This window comes from Callorhinus ursinus, unplaced genomic scaffold (assembly GCF_003265705.2).
Source record: "Callorhinus ursinus isolate GAN/ISIS: 27379988/994484 unplaced genomic scaffold, GSC_fseal_2.0 scaffold6, whole genome shotgun sequence".
In the NCBI taxonomy this organism is placed as follows: domain Eukaryota; kingdom Metazoa; phylum Chordata; class Mammalia; order Carnivora; family Otariidae; genus Callorhinus; species Callorhinus ursinus.
In genome coordinates this window covers 30,369,477-30,392,936 of record NW_027397068.1, presented here as the reverse complement: position 1 = coordinate 30,392,936, position 23,460 = coordinate 30,369,477, and the positions used below count along the sequence as shown (strand labels likewise).

At 40.4% G+C, this 23,460-nt stretch overlaps 1 protein-coding gene across 1 annotated transcript in view; it reads right to left on the bottom strand.

The window, feature by feature from the left end:
* Nucleotides 1-5,860: 5,860 nt before the first annotated feature.
* RPF2 (ribosome production factor 2 homolog) overlaps nucleotides 5,861-23,460 on the bottom strand; it is a 37,554-nt gene continuing 19,954 nt past the window's right edge. Inside the window, exons 7-10 of the mRNA XM_025864146.2 lie at nucleotides 21,278-21,377; nucleotides 15,154-15,256; nucleotides 6,946-7,090; nucleotides 5,861-6,181 (exon numbers count right to left, since the gene is read on the bottom strand). Of these exons, the coding sequence (XP_025719931.1) occupies nucleotides 6,002-6,181; nucleotides 6,946-7,090; nucleotides 15,154-15,256; nucleotides 21,278-21,377 (528 nt within the window). The 3' untranslated portion in view covers nucleotides 5,861-6,001. The remainder of the gene's footprint in view (nucleotides 6,182-6,945; nucleotides 7,091-15,153; nucleotides 15,257-21,277; nucleotides 21,378-23,460) is intronic.

Below are 23,460 nucleotides of genomic sequence, written 5' to 3'. Positions count from 1 at the left end.
AAAAAGGTCTACTTTATTTATCCCTTATTTTAAAACTTTTTCCCAAAGGGCTTTGAAATGGAAAAGTGGCAAATGGCTCCACTCTAACCAAGGCAGTTAAAATTCCTAACGTGGGCCCCTCTGGGTGATACAAGAAACACACAGCAATAGCTTTCCTGTGTTAAACTTGAACAACTCAAGTTGTCAGCTTGAGAGAAAAACAATATATATTTTTTCTTTAAATTTTTTATTGTTATGTTAATCACCATACATTACATCCTTAGTTTTTGATGTAGTGTCCCATGATTCATTGTTTGGGAATAACACTCAGTGCTCCACGCAGAACATGCCCTCTTTAATACCCATCACCAGGCTAACCCATCCCCCCACCCCTTCCCCTCTAGAACCCTCAGTTTGTTTTTCAGAGTCCATTGTCTCTCATGGTTCGTCTCCCCCTCCAGTTTCCCCCCCAAACAATATATATTTAAAAGCAAGTTGACTGGGGCACCTGGGTGGCTCAGTCGGTTAAGCTCTGCTTTCGGCTCAGGTCATGATCTCAGGTTCCTGGGATGGGCTCTCTGCTCAGCTCACTCTCCCTCTCCCTTAAATAAATACAATCCTTAAAAAATAAATAAAAGCAGGTTGACTTTCTTGTCACAGCTAGCATAAACCTCAAGCCAGCTAGCCTATTTTACCTTCTTGTTCATAGTAGCTTATTTCAGTGGAGATATATATATATGTGCATTGGGATATATGCACCTTTAATGCAGTTACAGGATATTGTGACCATGTTGATGATCTGTTAAAAGTGCTCTAAAGACGTAATGAAGACCCTGTATATTTGCAGGCTCTTAATTTTATGATGGACAAAGCAACCAACAACTGAAATTCAATTAAAAAACAAGGCTTCCTGGGCGCCTGGGTGGCTCAGTTAGTTAAGCGTCTGCCTTCGACTCAGGTCATGATCCCAGGTCCTGGAATTGAGTCCCACATCGGGATCCTTGCTCAGTGGGGAGCCTGGTTCTCCCTCTTCAGCTCCCCCTGCTTCTGCTGTCAAATAAATAAAAATCTTTAAAAAAACAAGCCTTCCCTTGTTGGTCAAATGTTAGCAGTGGTTTGAACTTCCATTGTAAAGTTTCTTTCCTGGCCCCTCCTGGGGAAGGGGGGGATATGAAATGGCTAAAAATATAAACAAAAGGAAGGAGAGATCAGAAGCTAGAATGTAACTGAAAACTGACTTGGGGTTAGTTCTTTTCTCCCCCTTCCTTTCTTTTTTTTAAAGATTTATTTATTTGACAGAGAGAGACACAGCGAGAAGAGAGAGGAAACACAAGCAGGGGAGTGGGAGAGGGAGAAGCAGGCTTCCGTGGAGCAGGGAGCCTGACGCGGGGCAAGATCCCAGGACCCTGGGATCATGACCCAAGCCGAAGGCAGAGCTCAATGACTGGGCCACCCAGGAGCCCCTCCCCCTTCCTTTCTTGAGTAATGACAATTCTACTTTGGATTATGTTCAATACCAAGAAAACAAATAGGCTTTAGGTTATAAAAAGAAACCAAATTTCATTAAATTATATATAGCTTTGTATCAGTGGAAATTAAAACGCACTTCCCACAAAACCAGTGGGTGATATAAATGGCGGATCAAAGTTTCCAGATGCCTCAACAACTCCAACAAAGATTTCTTCCCCCCCCAAAAAATAGGCTTCCAACTAGATCTCAGTAATAAATCCTAAATAGTACTTTTCTTACTGAAGAGGATGCATTCAAATACTTATTAGAGGGCGCCTGCTCAGTTGGTTAAGCAACTCAGTTGGTTAAGCGACTGCCTTCAGCTCAGGTCATGGTCCCAGAGTCCTGGGATCGAATCCTGCATTGGGCTCCCGCCTCAGTGGGGAGCCTGCTTCTCCCTCTGACCCTGTCCCCTCTCATGCTGTTTCTCTCTCTCTCTCTCAAATAAATAAGTAAATAAAATCTTAAAAAAAATACTTATTACTCTATAATCTTGAGATAAGAATTTCATAGGAAACAAAGGGATGCATTACCAAATCTCAAGAGGATTGATTAAAACAAACAACCTGGGGTGCCTGGTGGTTCAGTCAGTTAAGTATCTGCCTTTGGCTGAAGTTATGATCCCAGGGTCCTGGGATCTAGCCCCACGTCAGGCTCCCTGCTCACTGGGGAGCCTGCTTCTCCCTCTGTCCCTCTCCCTGTTTGTTCTCTCTCTCAAATAAATAAAATCTTAAAAATAAATAAAACACCCTAAGGGGCACCTCACTGGCTCAGTTAGCTGAGCATGCAACTCTTGACCCCTGGAGCTATTAAGTTTGAACCCCACACCAGATGTAGAGATTACCTAAAAATAAATTTTAAAACAAACACACACCCTAAGACAATGTCCCACATACCAAAAATGTGACCATCTCTATCAGTTGAATTGCTGGGAGAGGTCTTCCTGGTAGAGAGGTCAAAGTATGGCAGGGTCTTTCCTGTAGGTGGCTAGTTAGACCCATTGCTTGGCTGAATCATTATTTCCGTGTTAGCTGGAAGTAGGGGATCAAGCATTGGATAAGAACTCTGCATTCATTGTTTCTGATGCCCCTTTCATGGCTCCTCTTCTCCCCAACTATTGTCCATTTACATTTAGATGGCTGGATATGAATTATTTTAGCCTTTTCTCCACATCTAGACATAAAATGCCTGCTTCAGATCTAAAACTCTGTGGTCTTTGGGTAAACGTATAATCAAGCAACAAGTGCAAATGAATAATACCAGCTCCCTTTTTATGAGGAGAGGTATTAACCATCTGGAAAGGGATGGGGAGAGGGAGGGCTAAGGAATGGGTTTATTGGAGAAGAGAAATTTAAAATTGAGGCTCTAGCTTTTGCTTAGTGTCAGCAAACTCATGTTAAGTGTACGCACACACAGGCATAAGGGAGCTCCTTGACATGGAATTGAAAACAAAAGCATTTCCACTTCATATAACAAATTATAGTTGATGTATATTTGTATTTTTGCAACATGGTTGGTTTGCACTTGTATAAAGGAGCTTCTTTACCAGGAACCTAAATTTGAACATTAGGGAAAACAAGTATGCAACACCAGGAAGAGGAAGTAGAAAGTCTCTTCCCATTTTCCTAGGCACAAGGTCCATTTTTAAGAAAATTTCAAAATAAGCTGTTTCACTTTGGCTCACTCCTACTTGGTATGAAAACACCCAGGGCCTTCATGTGACCTTTAGCTACCCAGAGCTACTCAGTACCCTAAGTGCCCATTGTCTCAAACCTTACCCAGTCCCTCCTTTCTCACTTCTAGCCCTACCAAAACTGCTTTTCTCTCACAGAAGAGGGGGGACAGAGCTTAGTGGCAGAATCTCTTAAGATAACCAATAGTATGGTAGGTAATATGTCAGTGATCAGATGGTGGACATTTTTCTTTTTGCTACTTACTCATAATTTTAAGCTTTAGGATTTATAAATTAAATTTATAAATTGATTTGTGAAAAATAAAAAGTCCTTAAAGTGTATATCTGATTGTTTTAGAACATACTGTTTCTTTCCATTTATATGTCTCTCTTAATAATACTGTTGTTTGAAGGTAATTCAATTTATTCTTGGACTTGAGATTTTTTATCATTATAATGAAAACCTTTCTTTCTGAGATACAGATGGTAAAACTTTTATATGCATGTATCAGCCACCTTACTATGATTAGTAGACTGCACAAAGGCATTTGGACTAATGGCTAATGAAGCGATGATGTGCTACCAACCTCCCTGCCACTTGTTCACATATGACTGAATTAAACATTACTAACCACAATCTTCTTTTTAACAAAGTTATTCTCCAGTGTTGTAGAGCAATCAGTGGAATGAAACAAATGGAGTAAATGCTTAATTCCCTCCTTCTCCCACCCTTGCTCAAGGGTAGGCTCCTTGCAAGGTCCCTCCAAGTCTTCCTAACTAATGATGGATATACCAACTGGCAACTGGTACGGTGACAGTGGTTCCTTTTAGCTGAGTTACAGCAATTAGCTATTTGCTAACTGGCTTTTTCTTACTGGGAAAGTCCTCGGATTAAATTCGGTTTAAAACATCTGAACAAAGACAGTTAGTATTGTAGCCCAACATGTCAATGGCCTTGATTCTTTGCCTCCCTTGTAGTAACACCGCCAGCTCCTGTGTAAAAGGAAGGCGACTCTTGACTGGTCCATTTCCTCCACGCCTGATAATGGGAGTCAGAAGAAAGCATGCTTCCATATTATTAGTTTATTTCTTCTTAAGTTAGAAGCAAGACAGAGGATGCAGTTCCTACAGGTTTGAATGCTTGATCATACTTGGGTGAGAATTGATGCAGTGAAAGAAAAAAAGTGCTTTAGCCAGAGTGTGCAGTGCATACATAGCTCAGATCCAGACACATTCAGGCTTTAAATCTTCACCATGGTTGGCGTATTTGTCTCCTACTGCCTGGGACAGTGTAGTACAAACTTTAAGGCCTTCTCTTCATCCTGTGAAGCCAGACTGGGTGCTGAGAGTCTCCCTTTTGTTTACTTTCTCTAGGACGCTGCTGACTGAATCTATGAGATTTCTCCCAATCTGGGAGAGTAGGGCTGCTTTCTGCACACGCTCACTAACCCCTTCCAGAAGCTCCCTCGTGTTGCCCTCCTGTGTGCGCTGGTGGCAGGCCACAGGGTGGGATGATATATGGGCAAGGGACTGAGTATTGTGTGTGTCGTGGACCATTTGTGGGGGTCTGCAGGCAGGCCATCTCCAGTGGCTCATGGGCAGATTCCTAATGGAGGCTGTGCCGTGGTTTGTACGGTCCATGTTGGTTTACTGCCCTCCAAGAGCCCTGGGTGCAGTTCTCCTAGGTGCACCCCATTCCCCCGTTGAGCAGTGTATCTCAGTATTCTGGGTGGGGCTAGAAAGAGGGTTCTCTCTTTGGCAGCATCCTGCAGAGCTGGGGGAGCCATTGCTCACTCACATGTTCTCCCTCCCCTCCATGGGGAAATCACAGGCTGGAAGGTTTCTCTTGGTGGGGAGCTGTGTCACATGGGCAGGGCTGATGAGGTTAAAGTTAAATTGTTCTTTGTGCCCTCCTCAATCTATCCAATCTCAGATTTGTTTTGCTCCACAGTGTGCTGGGTCTTCTCTGCTGGACTTCCTCACAGGCACTTCCTTTAGTTTAGTGTATAACCGTGAAGATCAGTGGTTCTTTTGCGGGGGTGGGGGGTGGCGGGTGGAGATGGTAGAAAATTAGTGGACATGCTCTTAAGAGAAATGTTTTAAGACACAAAGTTAAAAAACTCAAATGAATCTCTAACTGGCAAAATTTCAGGCAAAATAACAGAAGAGTAAAAAACAAAAGTCAGGTTGTAGGTATGTGTTGGGAGATGGGGTTAACTTTCCAGGTAACGCATACTACTAAGTGTGTATACAGTTCCTTTGGGCCATTTCTACTTTCCATGGCTTTCTCCCATTATTGAAAGCTTAACCCAGAAATTCTTTAAAATACCAATGGCTGTTCGGGAGATCCCCCCTCACCTACCAACTCTGGAGGGGAGGGGACAGAAGGAATACCATTAACACAGAGAGAAAATGGCCCACCAGGATATATCCCAAAGAGGCTTATTTTCAACCTCATACTAGTAGATTAGTGTTCATAATATAAATAATACATAGGGCGCCTGGTGGCTCAGTTGGTTAAGCGACTGCCTTTGGCTCAGGTCATGATCCTGGAGTCCCGGGATCGAGTCCCACATCGGGCTCCCTGCTCGCCGGGGAATCTGCTTCTCCCTCTGACCCTCTTCCCTCTCGTGCTCTCTATCTCTCATTCTCTCTCTCTCAAATAAATAAATAAAATCTTTAAATAAATAAATAAATAAATAAATAATACATACTTTAGGTAAATTACCATGCTACAAAAATATTTAATAAAATCTTTAAGAAACTTAGAAATGACTGATGATTGATAATTCTCTTAAGTAAACAGACTACAATAACATTATAGTCACTGGCTAAGTTCCATCAGTTTTTTTTAATTCTCTTTGATTTTTTCTCTTGGTCTTCTGTTATCCTTTCTGCAGGTCGCTTCTTCAACCCCTTCATTTTCCTGGTTTGTAGTTTGCTTAGGTCTTGCTTCTGCATATGAATCCTTCCATAAGTTGTACCAAAAGTATCATGGGAGACATTTTTCTTCTTCTTTGGCTATGAAACAAGAATATATATATAAATAAATATGTATTTATTATGTATGTAATAGTATCGTCATAAACTGGTAAAAATCTAGTATACAACTATCTTACTAATAACTCAGAGCACCAATTGAATAATATAGTCTCTAACCCTATAGACCTTTCTTCTCAAACTTAAGTACATACAAATCCCTTGAGGATCTTGTTAAAACGCTATTATAAATCAACAGGTCTAGGGTAGGACCTGAGATTCAGCATTTCTAACAATTCCCAGGTAAACTGTCAGACCACACTTTGAAAAGCAACACTATAAACTATGCTAACCATTGTCATGCATTGAGAGAATTTCCTGTGTTTAGCTTAAGGAATTGTGACTATCATTTCAATCTTTATTGGCATTCCAGAGATGCCATTTCTACTTGTTTTTTAAAACCATTCAAAAGTCAAAATACATTTTATGCAAGTATGGGTTATATATACATCCTGTACTCTAAATCCCCAATCTCCACAATGCCCCAATTTTCTTTCTTGCTTAAAACTGGCAGTCTTGGCTACCAGAAAGCTCTTAGCCACAGCTGATGCATGGTTTCTACAACTCTTTTATTATCCTTTATGGTGGCTTATTTGCTTCTTCCTCCTCTTCTTTGTTCTGAGAGTCTAATTTTATCTAAATTATTGAGCTCTTTCTGTATGTTTAGTGTCCTATGCTGCAAATCTTTTTTGGAAAGAAGAGTGGAATATACAAATAAATATGGCACCAATCTGCAAGTTACAAACCTTGAGCGCTTTTGGCATTTTCATAGATAATTTATAAAGATCATCTGATGCCAGATGTGTCCTCCTCAGAACCAGATCCAATGAGGGCCCTATCTCTTCCAATTCAATCCTTGGTGTTCTACAACCAGATTTCTTCAACAGCAACCTTTATGAAGTAGAAAAAAAAGAAATATTGCTTTGACTTTGATGGAAGTCCTATTCCCTCAAACATTTTTCTGTAAGAGAATTACAGTTCCATAAAATGACACTGTCTTTAGGAGGCTAAGCTTCTTAAATACTGTCTGCATTTAGGCCAAGTATATTCTTTGGTTTGCTGCTTTTTAAAAATCGAACACAACGGGGCGCCTGGGTGGCTCAGTCGGTTAAGCGTCTGCCTTCGGCACAGGTCATGATCCCAGGGTCCTGGGATCGAGCCCCGCATCGGGCTCACTGCTCCGCGGGAAGCCTGCTTCTCCCTCTCCCACTTCCCCTGCTTGTGTTCCCTCTCTCTCCATGTCTTTCCCTGTCAAATAAATAAATAAAATCTTAAAAAAAAAAAAGTTTTAAAAATCGAACACAAAGAATACAATACTGTTGGGCGCCTGGGTGGCTCAGTCAGTTAAGCAACTGCCTTCAGCTCAGGTCATGATCTCAGGGTCCTGGGATCAAGCCCTGCATCTGGCTCCCTGCTCAGTGGGGAGTCTTTCTCCCTCTGACCCTCGCCCTACTCGTGCTCTCTTTCAACTAAATAAAATCTTAAAAAAAAAAAAAGACAATATTGTTGAGAAACAGCAAGTGAGACAGACCATTCTTCTAAGAAATTAAATCTTTTTTTTTTTTTCCAAAGATTTTATTTGGGACGCCTGGTGGTTCAGTCAGTTAAGAGTCGGCTTTTGGCTCAAGTCATGATCCCAGGGTCCTGGGATTGAGCCCTGCATCGGGTTCCCTGCTCGGCAGGGAGCCTGCTTCTCCTTCTCCCTCTGCCACTACGTCCTACTTGTGCTTTCTCAGTGTGTGTGTGTGTGTGTGTGTGTGTGTGTGTGTGTCAAATGAATAAATAAAATCTTTAAACAAATAAATAATAAAAATAAAAGATTTTATTTATTTGAGAAAGAGTACAAGTTGGGGGGTGGGGAGGCAGGGAAGCAGGGTCCCTGCTGATGATGATGCAGAGCTTGATCCCAGAACCTTGAGATCACAACCTGAGCCGAAGGCAGCCACTTAACTGACTGAGCCCCAGAAATGGAATCCTTTGATTTGACTTCTTCATCTTACTTACAGATTTACATAATTATAAAAACAATTTCAACTGTGCCTTTGAAATGTTACGTTTACATGATTAACACATTCTTATTTCTCTAAGACCCATTCAGAATCCACTTTTGTGCATAGTACAGACACTTACTGATCTCTATAGCTTGGAATGAACTTTAAAATCCTCATATAACGGGGTGCCTGGATGGCTCAGTCGGTTAAGCGTCTGCCTTCGGCTCAGGTCATGATCCCAGGGTCCTGGGATCGAGTCCCACATTAGGCTCCCTGCTCAGTGGGGAGCATGTTTCTCTGCCCCTCCCTGGCTTGTGCTATCTCTCTCTCTTTTGCTCACTCTCTCTCTCTCAAATAAATAAATAAAGTCTTTAAAAAAATTTTTTTAAGTAAAAAATAATAAAATCCTAATATAATAAAACCACAACTTTCTAGATTCTATATGTCCAAATAGCTCTGGATCTGGAAACAGATGAGGGACGCAGGCAGGAGAAGAGGAGACTAACAATCTCTTTTTGTGAATGATACCACAAGAACAGCTCAAAGACCTGAAGATTATTTGAGCTGACTCAATTTGTTCTAGTGGCCAGATCTCTACATGGAATAAGAGAATTAAATGAATAACAATGTTTATAAAAGATCAAACTTTGAGAAAAAAATGATCAAACTTTTCACACCAAAGGTGGAAAGTGAGAGAGGCAACCAATGACACGAGAGAAGAGACAGAACATGAGTAAAAGCTCAGTAAGGAAAACCCACAATCAACCAACTCCAGGAAGCAGAACAGAGTGTGCACAAGCTCATTAATAGCTTTTCGGGCCCCAAAAGCGTCACATGCAGACAGTCCACCCATGGGAGGTGCACCTACTGGCTGTTAAGAAGAGTCTTAATGATAGATACGCTGTATCAGACACAGTTATTTACACCAAACTGAACAAGACAAAAACAAAACAAACACCAACCCAGGATACATAAACAGCAAAAGTGTTAAACAATAAAAAAAGCTCACTAACAATAAAAGATAACATGAATATTAGTATGGGACTTAAAGGGAGCAGAGGGGAAAAGCAGAGGGGAAAAAAGCCAAAACAAGAGTGCTTAGGTAACTCTCTTCATTGTGGTTCCAGGAAAAGAGAGTTGAGGGTACACCTGTCTCAGGCCCATGGTGGAAGTTGGTGGTATTCAGGGCATCTTCCCTAAAAGCTGATTTAAAGCATATGGTGGGGGCGCCTGGGTGGCTCAGTCGTTAAGCGGCTGCCTTCGGCTCAGGTCATGATCCCAGAGTCCTGGGATCGAGCCCCGTATCAGGCTCCCTGCTCAGCGGGTAGCCTGCTTCTCCCTCTCCCACTCCCCCTGCTTGTGTTCCCTTTCTGGCTGTGTCTCTGTCAAATAAATAAATAAAATCTTTAAATAAATAAATAAATAAATAAATAAATAAAGCAAGCAAGCAAGCAAGCAAGCAAGCATATGGTGGCAGTGACTGTTTTAACTCATAACTCATGTATTTCTGCTTCTGCATCCACATTTTCAATACCTCCAGATAAATGATAATAAATATAAAGCTGAACTCATAACAAGATAAGTATCTTGATTAACATCTTGTGTTCAGTAGACTACTTAAGAAATCAGGGAAATTGTATATATAAAAATGGCAAACTAAAAGTGTTTCTACCACTTAGAATAATTTTCAGCTAAATAGAAAAGTTGTAGATCTAGAACAGCTCATTGCATGCCTGATGGATTCATATCACCCAAGTACCTTTTTTTTTTTTTTTTTAAAGATTTTATTTATTTATTTGAGAGAGAGAAAATGAGAGATAGAGAGCATGAGAGGGAAGAGGGTCAGAGGGAGAAGCAGACTCCCTGCCGAGCAGGGAGCCCGACGCGGGACTCGATCCCGGGACTCCAGGATCATGACCTGAGCCAAAGGCAGTCGCTTAACCAACTGAGCCGCCCAGGCGCCCTCACCCAAGTACCTTTTTATCTATGCAAGTATCCTCCTACCAAAGTAATTTTTTGAGTGTATATAATTAAGATTATTTCCAAATAACTACATACACACACACACACACACACACAATCTACGTATGCTGTTATTTACCAAAGAATTAAGTTACAGTGCCATATGTCTATGTAGGTAATCTTTCTTTTTTAAAGATTTTATTTATTTATTTGAGAAAGACGGCATAAGCCAGGGGAGCAGGGCAGAGGGAGAGGGAGAAGCAGACTCCCCACTAAGCAGGGAGCCCAACATGGGACTCAATCCCAGGACCCCAAGATCATAACCTGACCCGAAAGCAGACGCTTAACTGAGCCACCCAGGCGCCCCTGTGTAAACGATCTCATCTGAATTACTTCAATGGGCATGTTTATTGGCGGATCAAACTGACGGAATCAGAAGAAAACTTTCTCCAATTTTCAGTTATCTATGTATGGTTTCTGGTGATAGATCTATAAATTCTTTTTCTTTATCAAACTTTTAACAGTGAAGGGGCGCCTGGGTGGCTCAGTCGTTAAGTGTCTGCCTTCGGCTTGGGTCATGATCCCAGGATCCTGGGATCAAGCCCCGCATGGGACTCCCTGCTCGGCAGGAAGCCTGCTTCTCCCTCTCCCACTCCCCCTGCTTGTGTTCCCTCTCTCGCTGTCTCTATCTCTGTCAGTTAAATAAATAAAATCTTAAAAACAAAACTTTTAGCAGTGAAATCTAGAATCTAAAATTATTATTTTAGAATCTAAAATTGTTAATCTTTAAAAAAAACCAACTTGTTTACTTTTTCTCAGAGGGAATGCATTAATAAAGAACTTACAAATGATTTTTGTGATCACACTAAGCAAAGAAACTGACATTGACTCATTAAAAATAAAATTAAAACCTTTTCCTTTACACTCATCCCATCATACACACCACACTGTTTTTTAAAGATAAGACATTTCATTTCCAGGCCATCATGTCTCCAGCCAAATACCTACGCCCAAAACTGTTACATCATATGCCTATTAATCTCCGTCTCAGATCCTAACTTCAAGTTTTGTTTTGTTTTGTCTCCCTGTAAGCTCTAAATCAAAAGTGACATTCAATTCTGCAAGGTTCTATGGTACAAGATGCAGGGACGCAAAGACAACCCAACTCCTTCCTTCTCAAATGAGCTCAGGCTATTAGATATGTTGATGGGTAATTTTCATATATTTTAAAACCTTATTTGCCTATTTCTTGAGAAAGACTGCCATTACCACTCTTGTTCAAGTTGTAATTTCCCTATTTTTCTCCTTCCCATATCCCTCTCTCCTTGCCTACAATGCTGTTTGCTTGTTAAGGTACACTAATACTTCGTTTTGCATGTTTCTCCCCATAAAACCTAACCAATGTCATGGCAAAGGCAAATGTGGCAGTTACTAAAAATTTCCTGTTTTATATTCTTGGCTTTGACTTTATAGTGAATAAAAGTCTCCAAGGAATATAAATGGTCACTCATATAGGAGGAATTATTATATGATACATGGGAAGAGGTCAGTAACAATGACTTATTCCCCCCAAAAGGTCAGATCGAAGTTATATTAATATAATTTCATGTTTACACTTTTCATCCAAGAAACTCGAAGCCATTTTCTAAGATTAACCTTATTAACTTCACAAATAATGTGTATCAATGTTAACTATTACCTTTTACCAATTGCTTAAGTGCTGGTTCCAAGTAAAAGAAAGGGGGCAGGACACCGAAGAGTAGCCTGCAAGAGTGCCTAAGGAGCCACACTGTCAGACACACCTCTCCAGTATATTCCCACCTCTATCCACAACCCTCTCCCTCTTATAAATGAATTATTATTGATCTTAGAGGGACCACAGAATTACCTACATGGTATCACTACCTTTTGCAAAGGAAAAATGGAGGCCCTAAGCAGTGACCTGCCTAGATCATGTGGCTAAGCCTGGCCCAGAGCCAGCTCCCTGGGCTCAGAGGTGATGCTCATTCCTCAGACCACTTCCTTCCTCTCCCAAGGGCAGCACGGCCTCTGCAGACTAAGCTAATCTACATCGAATGATTTTTTTTTTCCCACTAGCAGCTTGCTCTCACTCACACAGTCCATTTTCTATTATAAATCAATAGCTAGCAGGTTATTATGGGACCCATATAAAACATCTGGGATTAAAATTACACTAGGGTGTCTGACCTCAAAAGTTCAAACTTTTTTTTTCATTATGGGACATGCCATGCTAACCTAATGGTGATTCCAGCAATTCTTCTTAAAGTAAGTGGATGAGTGGATATGTGTAATTACTGCTAATTTATCCATGTTCTGAAATCTGATTTACTAATTTTCTGTCCGTTTTATTTTCTCTGCATTTCTTTCTTTACAAATTAATCTTTCTTTTCACTAAATACAAGTTCTGATGTAAGTGAATTCTTTCTTTCTTTTTTAAGATTTTATTTATTTATTTTTGGGAGAGAGACAGACAGCAAGCACGAGCGGGGCAGAGGGAGTAGCAGACTCCCTGACGAGCAGAGTCTCCCTGATGCGGGACTTAATCCCAGGACCCTGGGATCATGACCTGAGCCGAATGCAGACGCTTAACTGATTGAGCCACTCAGGCGCCCTAAGTGAGTATCTTCTTTGAAACTGTTTACAATAAAAGAGTTTTAGATTACTGTTATTATTCACTTCTTATTCTCAAAGATTTTGATCTGTATATTTTTAGCTCCTTTGTATTCCCAGGGTGGGCTGACACAAGTTTTTGGTTTTTTTTTTTTAATATTTTATTTATTTGACAGAGAGAGAGAGACACAGCGAGAGAGGGAACACAAGCAGCGGGCAGTGGGAGAGGGAGAGGGAGAAGCAGGCCTCCCACGGAGCAGGGAGCCTGATGCGGGGCTCGATCCCAGGACTCTGGGATCATGACCTGAGCTGAAGGCAGACGCCCAACAACTGAGCCACCCAGGTGCCCCAAGACACAACAAGTTTTCAAAAAGATTTTTTTTAATGTTAGTGATTTTTCATCTTTCTTATTCTATAAATTGGAGTCATCTGCTTTGTAATATATTCTTCATAGCACCGTAGTTTGGAAACTCAAACAGACATAAGGCTTTCAATCTCAACAAGCTCAAAATGATTATAAAATCCCTCGTTTTAAAAAAATAAATAAAAAGTATTATAAAAATCTCTAACTACCTAAATATCTAAATATCATGTGGATATTTTATTGCATTTTGCTTACTATTGTTATTATCTAAACAAAAGGAAAATAGAAAAACAGAAGTGATGATACCAATCATGGTGAAAAGAACAAAGTATCTCTGACTCAATACAGTTGAAACAAAGATGCGAATTATTGACAAGAGGTGAATATTTAGTTTCATTTGGACATTCACTAACATAAGCTGGTCAACCAGATATTCATTGTGAAGAAAAAAACAAAATTAGGGGCCTGGCTGGATCAGTAGGTAGAGCATGTGACTCTTGATCTCAGGATCATAGGTTCGAGCCACACATTGTTGGTAGAGTTTACTTAAAAAAAAAAAAAAAAAATGTAGGGGCACCCGGGTGGCTCCACTGGTTATGCATCTGACTCTTGATTTCAACTTGGATCATGATCTGGGGTTGTGAGATTGGGCTCCATGTCAGACTCCGCTGCACTGACCATGGAGCCTGCTTGAGATTTCCTCTCTCCCCGTCTCCCTCTGCCTCTTCCCCCTCTGCACATGGGCACATACACACTCATTCTCTCTCTTAAAAAAATAATTTAAAAAATGTAAACCATGGATGAAATGCTGAAGTCCACAAATGGTTGCACATATTCCACTAACATACAGAAGGCACTGTCAACATTGAATGGTCAGTGGCTCTCAGGCTGCACTGGCATGCCATAACTCAAAAATGGACATCAGTCTGAATTCAATGTACAAAGGAAGGCAGTTTGTGGGAGTTGACATATTCTCCAGGAAAAGTGTGGGCTTGATCAGCCAGTGCCAACGCTTTATTTTAAAGAAGAAAAAAAAAATATATGTATATCATGATTACCTCACAAGGCACGATTGTAGCATGTCACTAAGCTTTTTAATGAAAACAAAATCAGTGTTAGGATTTATATTTATATTGTGGTAGAGGTAGGGCTAGACAGTCTAGGCTGGAGAAACAGGGTAAAATGAATCTAGCCACTGAATCTTTTTTTTTTTAATTTTTTATTTATTTTTCAACAGAGAGAGAGAGACAGTGAGAGAGGGAACACAAGCAGGGGGAGTGGGAGAGGGAGAAGCAGGCTTCCCACTGAGCAGGGAGCCCGATGTGGGACTCGATCCCAGGATCCTGGGATCATGACCTGAGCTGAAGGCAGACGCTTAACGACTGAGCCACCCAGACGCCCTAGCCACTGAATCTTATTCCTTTCAGACTCCAGTTTTTAGGTTCAGTTTTGAGATTTGCTTTGGCCTAAGACTTGTGGCTTGGTGCTCTAAATCCAGTCAAGAAAAAGAAGGAGGGGCACCTGGGTGGCTCAGTGGTTAAGTGTCCAACTCTTGGTTTCGGCTCAGGTCATGATTTCATGGGTCATGGGATCAAGCCCCATACTGGGCTCTGCAAGGTGTCTGCTTGGGACCTTCTCTCCTTCTCCCTCTGCCCTCCTCTCCACTTCTCAAATAAATAAAAGACCTTAAAAAAAAAAAAAAGAAAAAGAAAAAGAAAAAGAAAAGGAGATATTGCATAAAGTAGGGTCAAGACTGAATTAGTGTTCTAAGGTCAGAGAAGTGTAGCATCAGATGCTCTGGGGCCCTAGAAAAGCAGGGTTTCAGAGGAAGAAGTGAGCAAGGGAATGACAGATTTGGGGAAAAACACAGACCTGCTGTGCCACTGCTAGTTTGCAGACTCTCCAAACAAACTTTTGACCAAACACCAATTCTAAGTCTGAGCTCTACAAAGGTCACACTAAAATGCTAACCCTGGATTCAAAAATATGCTACAAAATGTACTTACTTATAGCTTCGAAAATAAATCTTCCCATTCAATGCAGTGAAGTGCAGAACATACTCTAAACCAGCCAGGCGGATATTTGGTACTGTGGGGCCTCTGAAGAAATCTGAAAACAAATTTGAGATTGTTTAAAAAAAAAAGACTAACATGCTTTTAAATTCAGTTACAGAAAGCCAGATTGCAAAATGCTCCATGTTGTATCAATACGTACCTAAAAAGATAAAAAGGTGGCACAAAAACTGATCCCTGAAGAATGTCTGAGAGTCTCACTCCTCTACCATTTAAGCTCATGACTTTGTGTGTTTAGTTCACTGAGTCACGTAATTTGTCAGTTTTGGGAAGTTCTCACTCTAAGCCAATGCTTAACATATGAGTATATCGTATTTATCATGCATATTAACTTTTTTAAAAATGTAAATCAGGGGCGCCTGGGTGGCTCAGTCGTTAAGCGACTGCCTTCGGCTCAGGTCATGATCCTGGAGTCCCGCATCGGGCTCCCTGCTCGGCAGGGAGTCTGCTTCTCCCTCTGACCCTCTTCCCTCTCGTGCTCTCTATCTCTCATTCTCTCTCTCTCAAATAAATAAACTCTTTAAACAACCCCACACACACACACACAAAAAAATGTAAATCAAAGCATAAAATTTTTTATCTATGAGACAGGTAGGTTAAGATGGCAAATTTCTATGGGGCGCCTGGGTGGCTCAGTCAGTTAAGCATCCAACTCTTGATTTCAGCTCAGGTCATGATCTTGGGGTCATGAGATCCAACCCTGCATAGGGCTCCACACTCAACATAGTCTGCTTGTCCTCTCTCTCTGCTCCTCCCCCTGCATTCTCTCAAATAAATAAATCTTAAACACACACACACACACACACAAAACAGCTGTTCAAACTTTGACTATTAAATCAAATTAGCCTTTGTTTTATGGTAGAGGCCAACACGGAAGCAATTCTAAGAAGAAATCTCAATTACATGAGCAGAGATAATAAACTAAAGTGTTAAAGCCAGAAAAGAACCACTGAGATCCATGAGTAGGCTGTTTTCCCACAGTGTGGTAGTCATATCACTGGTGGCACATGAGATGATCTTAAATGATACACAGGCAGATATAATTTACTATGTATTATTTATTTTATCAGATACCATTTTCCATTCATGGTAGAGACATAAAGTTTCCTTGTAAAAAAAGGAGTCAGGATAAAGAAACATCTCCAGTGAACAACACTAGGAATACTACATGGACTATGGACTCGGCTAAAGTTATGAAGGTAGCATGTGAATGAAAAAAGTTTGAAAAACAACAATCATTTTATCTTAACAAACAAACAAATTTCAAAGTCCTGTTCACTAGGGGCGCCTGGGTGGCTCAGTCAGTTAAGCATCTGCCTTCGGCTCGGGTCATGATCCCAGGGTCCTGGGATCAAGCCCCACATCCGGCTCCCTGCTCAGAGGGAGGCCTGCTTCTCCCTCTGTCTGCCGCTCCCCCTGCTGTGCTCTCTCTCTGTCAAATAAATTAAAAATCTTAAAAAAAAACTACAAACAATGACCAACCATGAAACAATTCCTATCACCCAGACTGTGATTTCCAAAATAATTTTTCAATTTTAAAAAAGTTCAGGGCTCCTTAGAGAAACAGCTGATTCCAGGAATGGAGCAATGAAAGTATAAGAGGAGTCTGAAACATCAAAGGGGCAATGAATTAAAATGTGTCTCAGAACATTGCCAAAAAGACTGACCCTAAAATGGGCAGGAATGATGGCTGAGATAAAGAGAGAGATTAATGAGTAAGATAAAAATAAAAACCTGGCTAAATACAAGTAAGGGGGTGAAGAGGCAGAAGAAAAATTGGTTATGGTCAGAAGGAAAGCCCTAGCTTGGACCTTTTCTCAATGGATCAATTCCAGGTAAAAATAAGGCCTCAAGCGTGCCTGTGTCCAGGAGTAAATATACTGAGAAAGGGCATAGAAGGCTAACCAGGGTTTTGATGGGAAAGACCAGGGGATCCAGAGTTAGAGAATAGATCAGATCCTGATTCTGCCACTTACTAGCTCTTTACTCTGGATAAGTAAGTTAACTGATCTCAATTTCTTCATCTACAATATTACCATAATAAACTGAATATTTGCCCCCACTACTCCTCCCAATCCCTACCAAATTCACATGTTAAAGTCCTAACCCTTAATGAAGCTATATTTGGGCCTCTAAGGAAGAAATTAAGGTTAAATGAGGCATGTCATAAGGTTGGGGTTCTGGTCCCATAGGACAGTATCCTTATAAGAGACCCTACAGGGGCGCCTGGGTGGCTCAGTCCGTTAAGCATCTGCCTTCGGCTCAGGTCATGGTCCCAGGGTCCTGGGATCCAGCCCACATCAGGCTCCCTGTTCCGCGGGAAGCCTGCTTCTCCCTCTCCCACTCCCCCTGCTTGTGTTCCCTCTCTCGCTGTGTCTCTCTCTGTCAAATAAATAAATCTTAAAAAAAAAAAGAGAGAGAGACCCTACAAAGCCGACACCTTCCCTCCTCTCTCTCCCTCCCTCCCTGCCACACACAGACATGAAGGAAAAGCCAGGTGAGCACATAGCAAGAAGGCAGTAAGAGTCCTCATCAGAAAAATCAGATCTTGGACTGTCCTTCAGCCACCAGAATTGGGGGAAAAAAAAAATTCTGTTTTTTAAGCCACCCAGTGTATGGTATTTTTTTAGCAGCCCAAGCAGACTAATATGATTACCTTTGCAAAGCTGCAGATTACCTGACCTAAACTATGGCAGCTATTTTCATCACTATATATTTTTCATGTGGAGTTAAGAATTAGGAAATGAAAAAGGTTAAAAAAATTAAAATGACCACTGATATAAAGAAAGGCAATAAGAAAAAAGTAACCCAGTTAGGCAGTTAAATTTTAAGATAGGCTTTAAAGGAACATTTAATAAAACTAACCTACTACTTGATTTACTACATCTTTGTATATAAGAAATAGTAATATTAAATAGTAACCATAAAAATTAGGATACACTGAATCTAAAAATAGATATTTACTGATTTTCTATAAAGCAAAGCAAGACCACTAAGATTAACTACAAATTTATACACTGCATAAGAAAGCAAACAGAAGCAAAATTCAGAATGAACAAAATGGGTACCTGGCATAGAAACACTGACGTTAATAAGTTAACTTTTCTTTCTGGCCAACTACAAAAAAAAAAAAAAAACTTCCTAAAAGGAAGCAAGCCCTTGATAAAATCCTCTTTCCCTGCTGTTCTACTTTATTTTATATGAACATAAACATACACCAAGGAGTCTACAGCTGGTCTTACTTCATATTTATATTAAAAACTCAACTTCCCTTAGGACCTAACAATCTCACTTCATTCCTCTACCTTTCTTCTTCCCCAAATTCCTTTTGGGTTTTCACTCCCTCCCCTTCACCACTGCATTATGTGGTTATTCCTGCCATCTAGTGGAAGCACGAAATAATAAAGTTCTCATAAAAACTACTTAAAAGCAAACAAAAGCCTTCTCTGTTTTAATAAATATATATTGACAGTTGATAATTATACATAAGAACTAGGGGAAAAAAGGCAGAAAATCTGAGCCAATGGAGTACAAGAACAAGAAATTCAGGCTAAAAACCACCCTTGATATTCTGGGGCGTGTGATATTGAAAAAAGGAAATGTTGGTCATTGTCTTTCATTAATGGTGTTTGTTTGTTTGTTTGTTTTAGTTCATGAAAAATTCAGGTCAGAACCTACAGCAAAGACTGCAACGAGTCAGTTGTTAAGCATGGCGAGACGGGCGGCAGAGGCGGAAAAGCTCAGCCTTTGGTTTTCATTTTGGCCCACCTACTTAATAGCTCTGCGTGTCTCTAACCTTCCATTTTTCCATCTGTAAAATGGAGTATCGCTAAACTCAAGAGCTTTAGTAAGGACTCAACTGAGCAGTACTCAGTTCTTTAAAACACAGCCATTTTTTTAAAGTAACTTCTACACCCAACATGGGGCTTGAAGTGACCCCGAGATCAAGAGTCTGATGCTTTACCAACTGACCCAGCCAGGTGCTCCCAAAATAGCCATTATTAGTAAGAGAAATGAAAAGTTTTGGAAATTGCAATCCCAACAATAAGACCATAAATAATCACAACAAGGAAAAATGAAAGCAATGTGTCTGCCCACAAATGTTTTTCAGTTGGCCCAGATTTGTTTTTTGGTTTTTTTTTTAAGACTTATTTATTTATTTTAGAAAGAAAGAGAACACAAGCGGGGAAAAGGGCATAGGGAGAGAGAATCCTCAAGCAGACTCCCCACTGAGCACAGAGCCCAACACAGGGCTCAAAACCAGGACCCTGAGATCATGACCTGAGCCAAAATTGAGAGTCAGCTGCTTAACTGACTGAGCCACACAGGCACCCCCCAGTTGGTTCAGGTTTGTAAAGAGCATGTATACAATTTAATTTACTTATAACAGGCAGCTCTTCCTGCCCATGGGTTCTGTCCCTGTGCTTTAACAAAAACACTTTTGCACCGAAAAAAAAAAAATAGAACAACTTATTTATAACATATACTCCATCAACTTTCCAAAAGTGATCTAGGGCAAAGTATATCAAAATCCAAAAGAAGGACAACCAAAAAACTGTAGCAAAGCTTGTAAGAATGGTCAAGAAGGGACACCTGGGTGGCTCAGTTGGTTAAGCGTCTGCCTTTGGCTCAGGTCATGATCCCAGAGTTCGGGGATCGAGTCCTACATCAGGCTCCCTGCTCAGTGGGGAGTCTACTTCTTCCTCTGCCTGCCGCTCCCCCTGCTTGTGCTCTCTTTCCTCTCTCTCTCGCTGACAAATAAATAAACAAAATCTTAAAAAAAAAAAAAAAAAGAGGGGCGCCTAGGTGGCTCAGTCAGCTGGGCATCTGCCTTCGGCTCAGGTCATGATCCCAGGGTCCCAGGATTGAGCGCCACATCGGGCTCCTTGATCAGCTGGGAGCCTGCTTCTCCCTCTCCCTCTGATGCTCCCCTGTTTGTGCTCTGTCTGTCGAATAAATAAATAAAATCTTAAAAAAAAAAAAAAAAAGAATGGTGCAAGGAAAGCTCAGATGGAATAAATTACTTAAACTTGAAAAACTGCTGCTGTATAACAGAAGAGTTTATATCTCTAGGGACGAACTAAATTACTTTCCAGAGTTAGAAAAGAGCTGGCAAAAGTGATCACAAAATATTTAGTAGGATTAATATTAGCAACCTTTAAGAAATTACAGAGAACAATAATGCCAGCTTTTCAAAAAACAGGAGAAAAAGTGATTTAAAATAGGTAAATTTAACGTCAATCCCAGATAATGACAATAACTGTATACTGGACTTTAAGAAGGTGACTTGTGAACACAAAAGAAAAGATGTAGTCATTACATAAATCATTAGGAACTAATGTAGTTCACTAAGAATAAGTCATCTGTAAGACAATTTTACAAGGTCATGAGAATAAAGCAATACATATAAAGTACTTAGTACATGCTTGGCACTTAGGATGACAATGATAATGAGATAAAAGGAGCTGGGAAGTCACTGAAGGTTTCCTGGGGAAGAAACTTGATCTAAAACTTGCAAGAATAAAAGAAACTAGGTAAGTAAGAATGAAATCAGAAAAGACAATAGGAAAGTGCATGATATATTTTCAATAAACCACTTTTTTAATGGAAAAGAGGGAGGAAAGTGGGAGAGAGAAAAAACAAAACAAAACAAGTTATAAGGGGTTATAGTGTAAAAAGCCTTGCACATCAGCCTAAGAAAAATTAATAGAGGTTTTTGAGTTCGAAGCTGATGATGTATAACAATCTTGAAAATTAAACTTTCCAATTTTCTAAATTTAATGATGCCAATGACAGGAAATGGGTTTTATAAAATGCTTTATAAATAGCTTGATACTGAAGTTACTATAGCATCAAAAAATAATAATGGTCTATGCAATATAGCATCCCTTAACCTCTCCCCTGCTAGTGCGGAATAAAACAAAAAATGAAAAGGGGGAAAAATGAAATCAAAAAGAAAAAGCTGTGTACCTACAGTGAAGTGGCAAAGTGTCACCAATGACAGTCCTAGATTGCCTACCTCACCTATCCTGGGGATAATAAGTATTAAAATGCTTACCAATAAGAAGACTTTTTAGCCTTCTGTAGTCTTCTGTTACATCAAAATCATCACCAGCAAATATTAACATGGGTTTTGTTCCCTCGGGACATTTACTATTCTATGAAATGGAAAAAAAATTATAATGATATAATTATCAATTAAACTGTTTATAAGCTGGTTTTAAAGTAGTCAATACTTACATACAGTGATTAGTTCTCATATTTTGACTGTCCTAAAACTATGTTTATGAATATTGATTAAAATCTAAAGACTTGGGGCGCCTGGGTGGCTCAGTCGGTTAATCATCTGCCTTCAGCTCAGGTCATGATCCCAGGGTCCTGGGATCGAGTCCCGCATTGGGCTCCCTACTCGGTGGGGAGTCTGCTTCTCCCTCTACCCGTATCCACTGTTCATGATCTCTCTCTCTCTCTCTGTCTCTCAAATAAAATCTTTAAAAAAAAAAATTAAGACTTAAAACTACAGTTGCAACTTTTAAACTAAAATAGTTGTTTCATTCCCTCACATTGTCAAATAAGTGGTCAAAGAATGACTCAAAGAATAAAATAAAAAGCTAAAATTGCTGCAAAACATACATAGCCCTTTAACAGCCAGCATCTCAGAGTCTAAACAAAGTTAATTTCTTTGAATTATTTACTACCACTGTACCTTTACCTACTATATCACATAAACAGTATTTTAGGGGCACTTGGGTGGCTCAGTCTGTTAAGCAGCTGAGGTCATGATCCTGGGGTCCTGGGATTGAGTCCCACATCAGGCTCAGCGGGGAGTCTGCTTCTCCCTCTCTCTCTGCCCCTCCTCCCTCTTGGTGCATGCGTGCATGCTCCTCTCTCTCTCTCTCTCACTTGCTCTCTCAAATTTTTAAAAATTTTTAATAAACAGTATTTTTAAATGAAAGCTAATTGAAACTACCAACTAAACAGGGGCGCCTGGGTGGCTCAGTCGTTAAGCGTCTGCCTTCGGCTCAGGTCCTGAGGATCAGGTCCTGAGGATCAGGCCCCGCATCGTGCTCCCTGCTCAGTGGGAAGCCTGCTTCTCCCTCTCCCCCCCCCCCCCCGCTTGTGTTCCTTCTCTCGCTGTGTCTCTATCAAATAAATAAAAAATCTTAAAAAAAAAAAAAAACTACCAACTAAACATTCACATGAGAAGCAACAGAATTTTATACAAGCTATAGAAAGTATGAGCAAACCTTACTCAGCATGATTGAAACTCTTACTATAAAAGTACTTTGTCCCGTTTTGGGTTTTTTTTTTATACAAAGAATAACATGATGTGAATAATAAGAATCTTTAAAAGCCACAAAAATAAAAGAAGAAAAAAATTCTTTAACTGAATGATTAATTTCTGAAGGCAAACGGGTGTTAGTCTGAGCTTTCCGTTGATTCTAGCACCTCTACTCTGGTTCCAATCAAGGACTGCACAAATCTAGAAATAAACAAAAACTGGACAAGAAAACAAACATCCTCTGCCCTAGGACCAGAGGTCACGTTGCTTCCCTGTTCATCATGACCACTTTTGTTGACACTCTCTGCTTCCAAACTCTGAACCTTAACTGTCTATATTTAGGAGGTGTGCCTAAGATCGTCTGCGTGCTCTAGGGCCTGAAGGAACCTACCAGACCCAATGACTCTTCCACTTACTGTCTGTGCCGACCTGACCCTGCTACTTCTACCCCTATGTCTATGGGGTTTAAGTATACAGAAGGTAGGAGAAAGTGATGCGACATCCTGACTACAATGCATAGTAATAAAAAAAAAAATCACGTTTAGTCATGACCTGGTATACACATCATAAAAATACGAGGGGGCACCTGGGGAGCTCAGTAGGTCAAGCGTCTGCCTTCTGTTCAGGTTATGATCCTAGGGTCCTGGGATCGAGCCCCACGTAGAGCTCTCCACTCAGCAGAGGGCCTGCTTTTCCCTCTCCCTCTGCCCCTTCCCCCTCCCACTCATGCTCTCTGTCTCTCACTCGCTCACTCTAGCTCTATATCTCAATAAATAAATAAATAAAACCTTTAAAAAAATATGTAACTGAACAAGTTATATGAAACAGTACTTAACATTTAGATCACTGATATTTTTCACAATGTGAAAACCCAGAACTAGAAGAAAATACAACAGATGAGCTTTATTTGAATAGTATAAAAGACACTAAAAATTCAAATACTATATAAGTACTGTGAT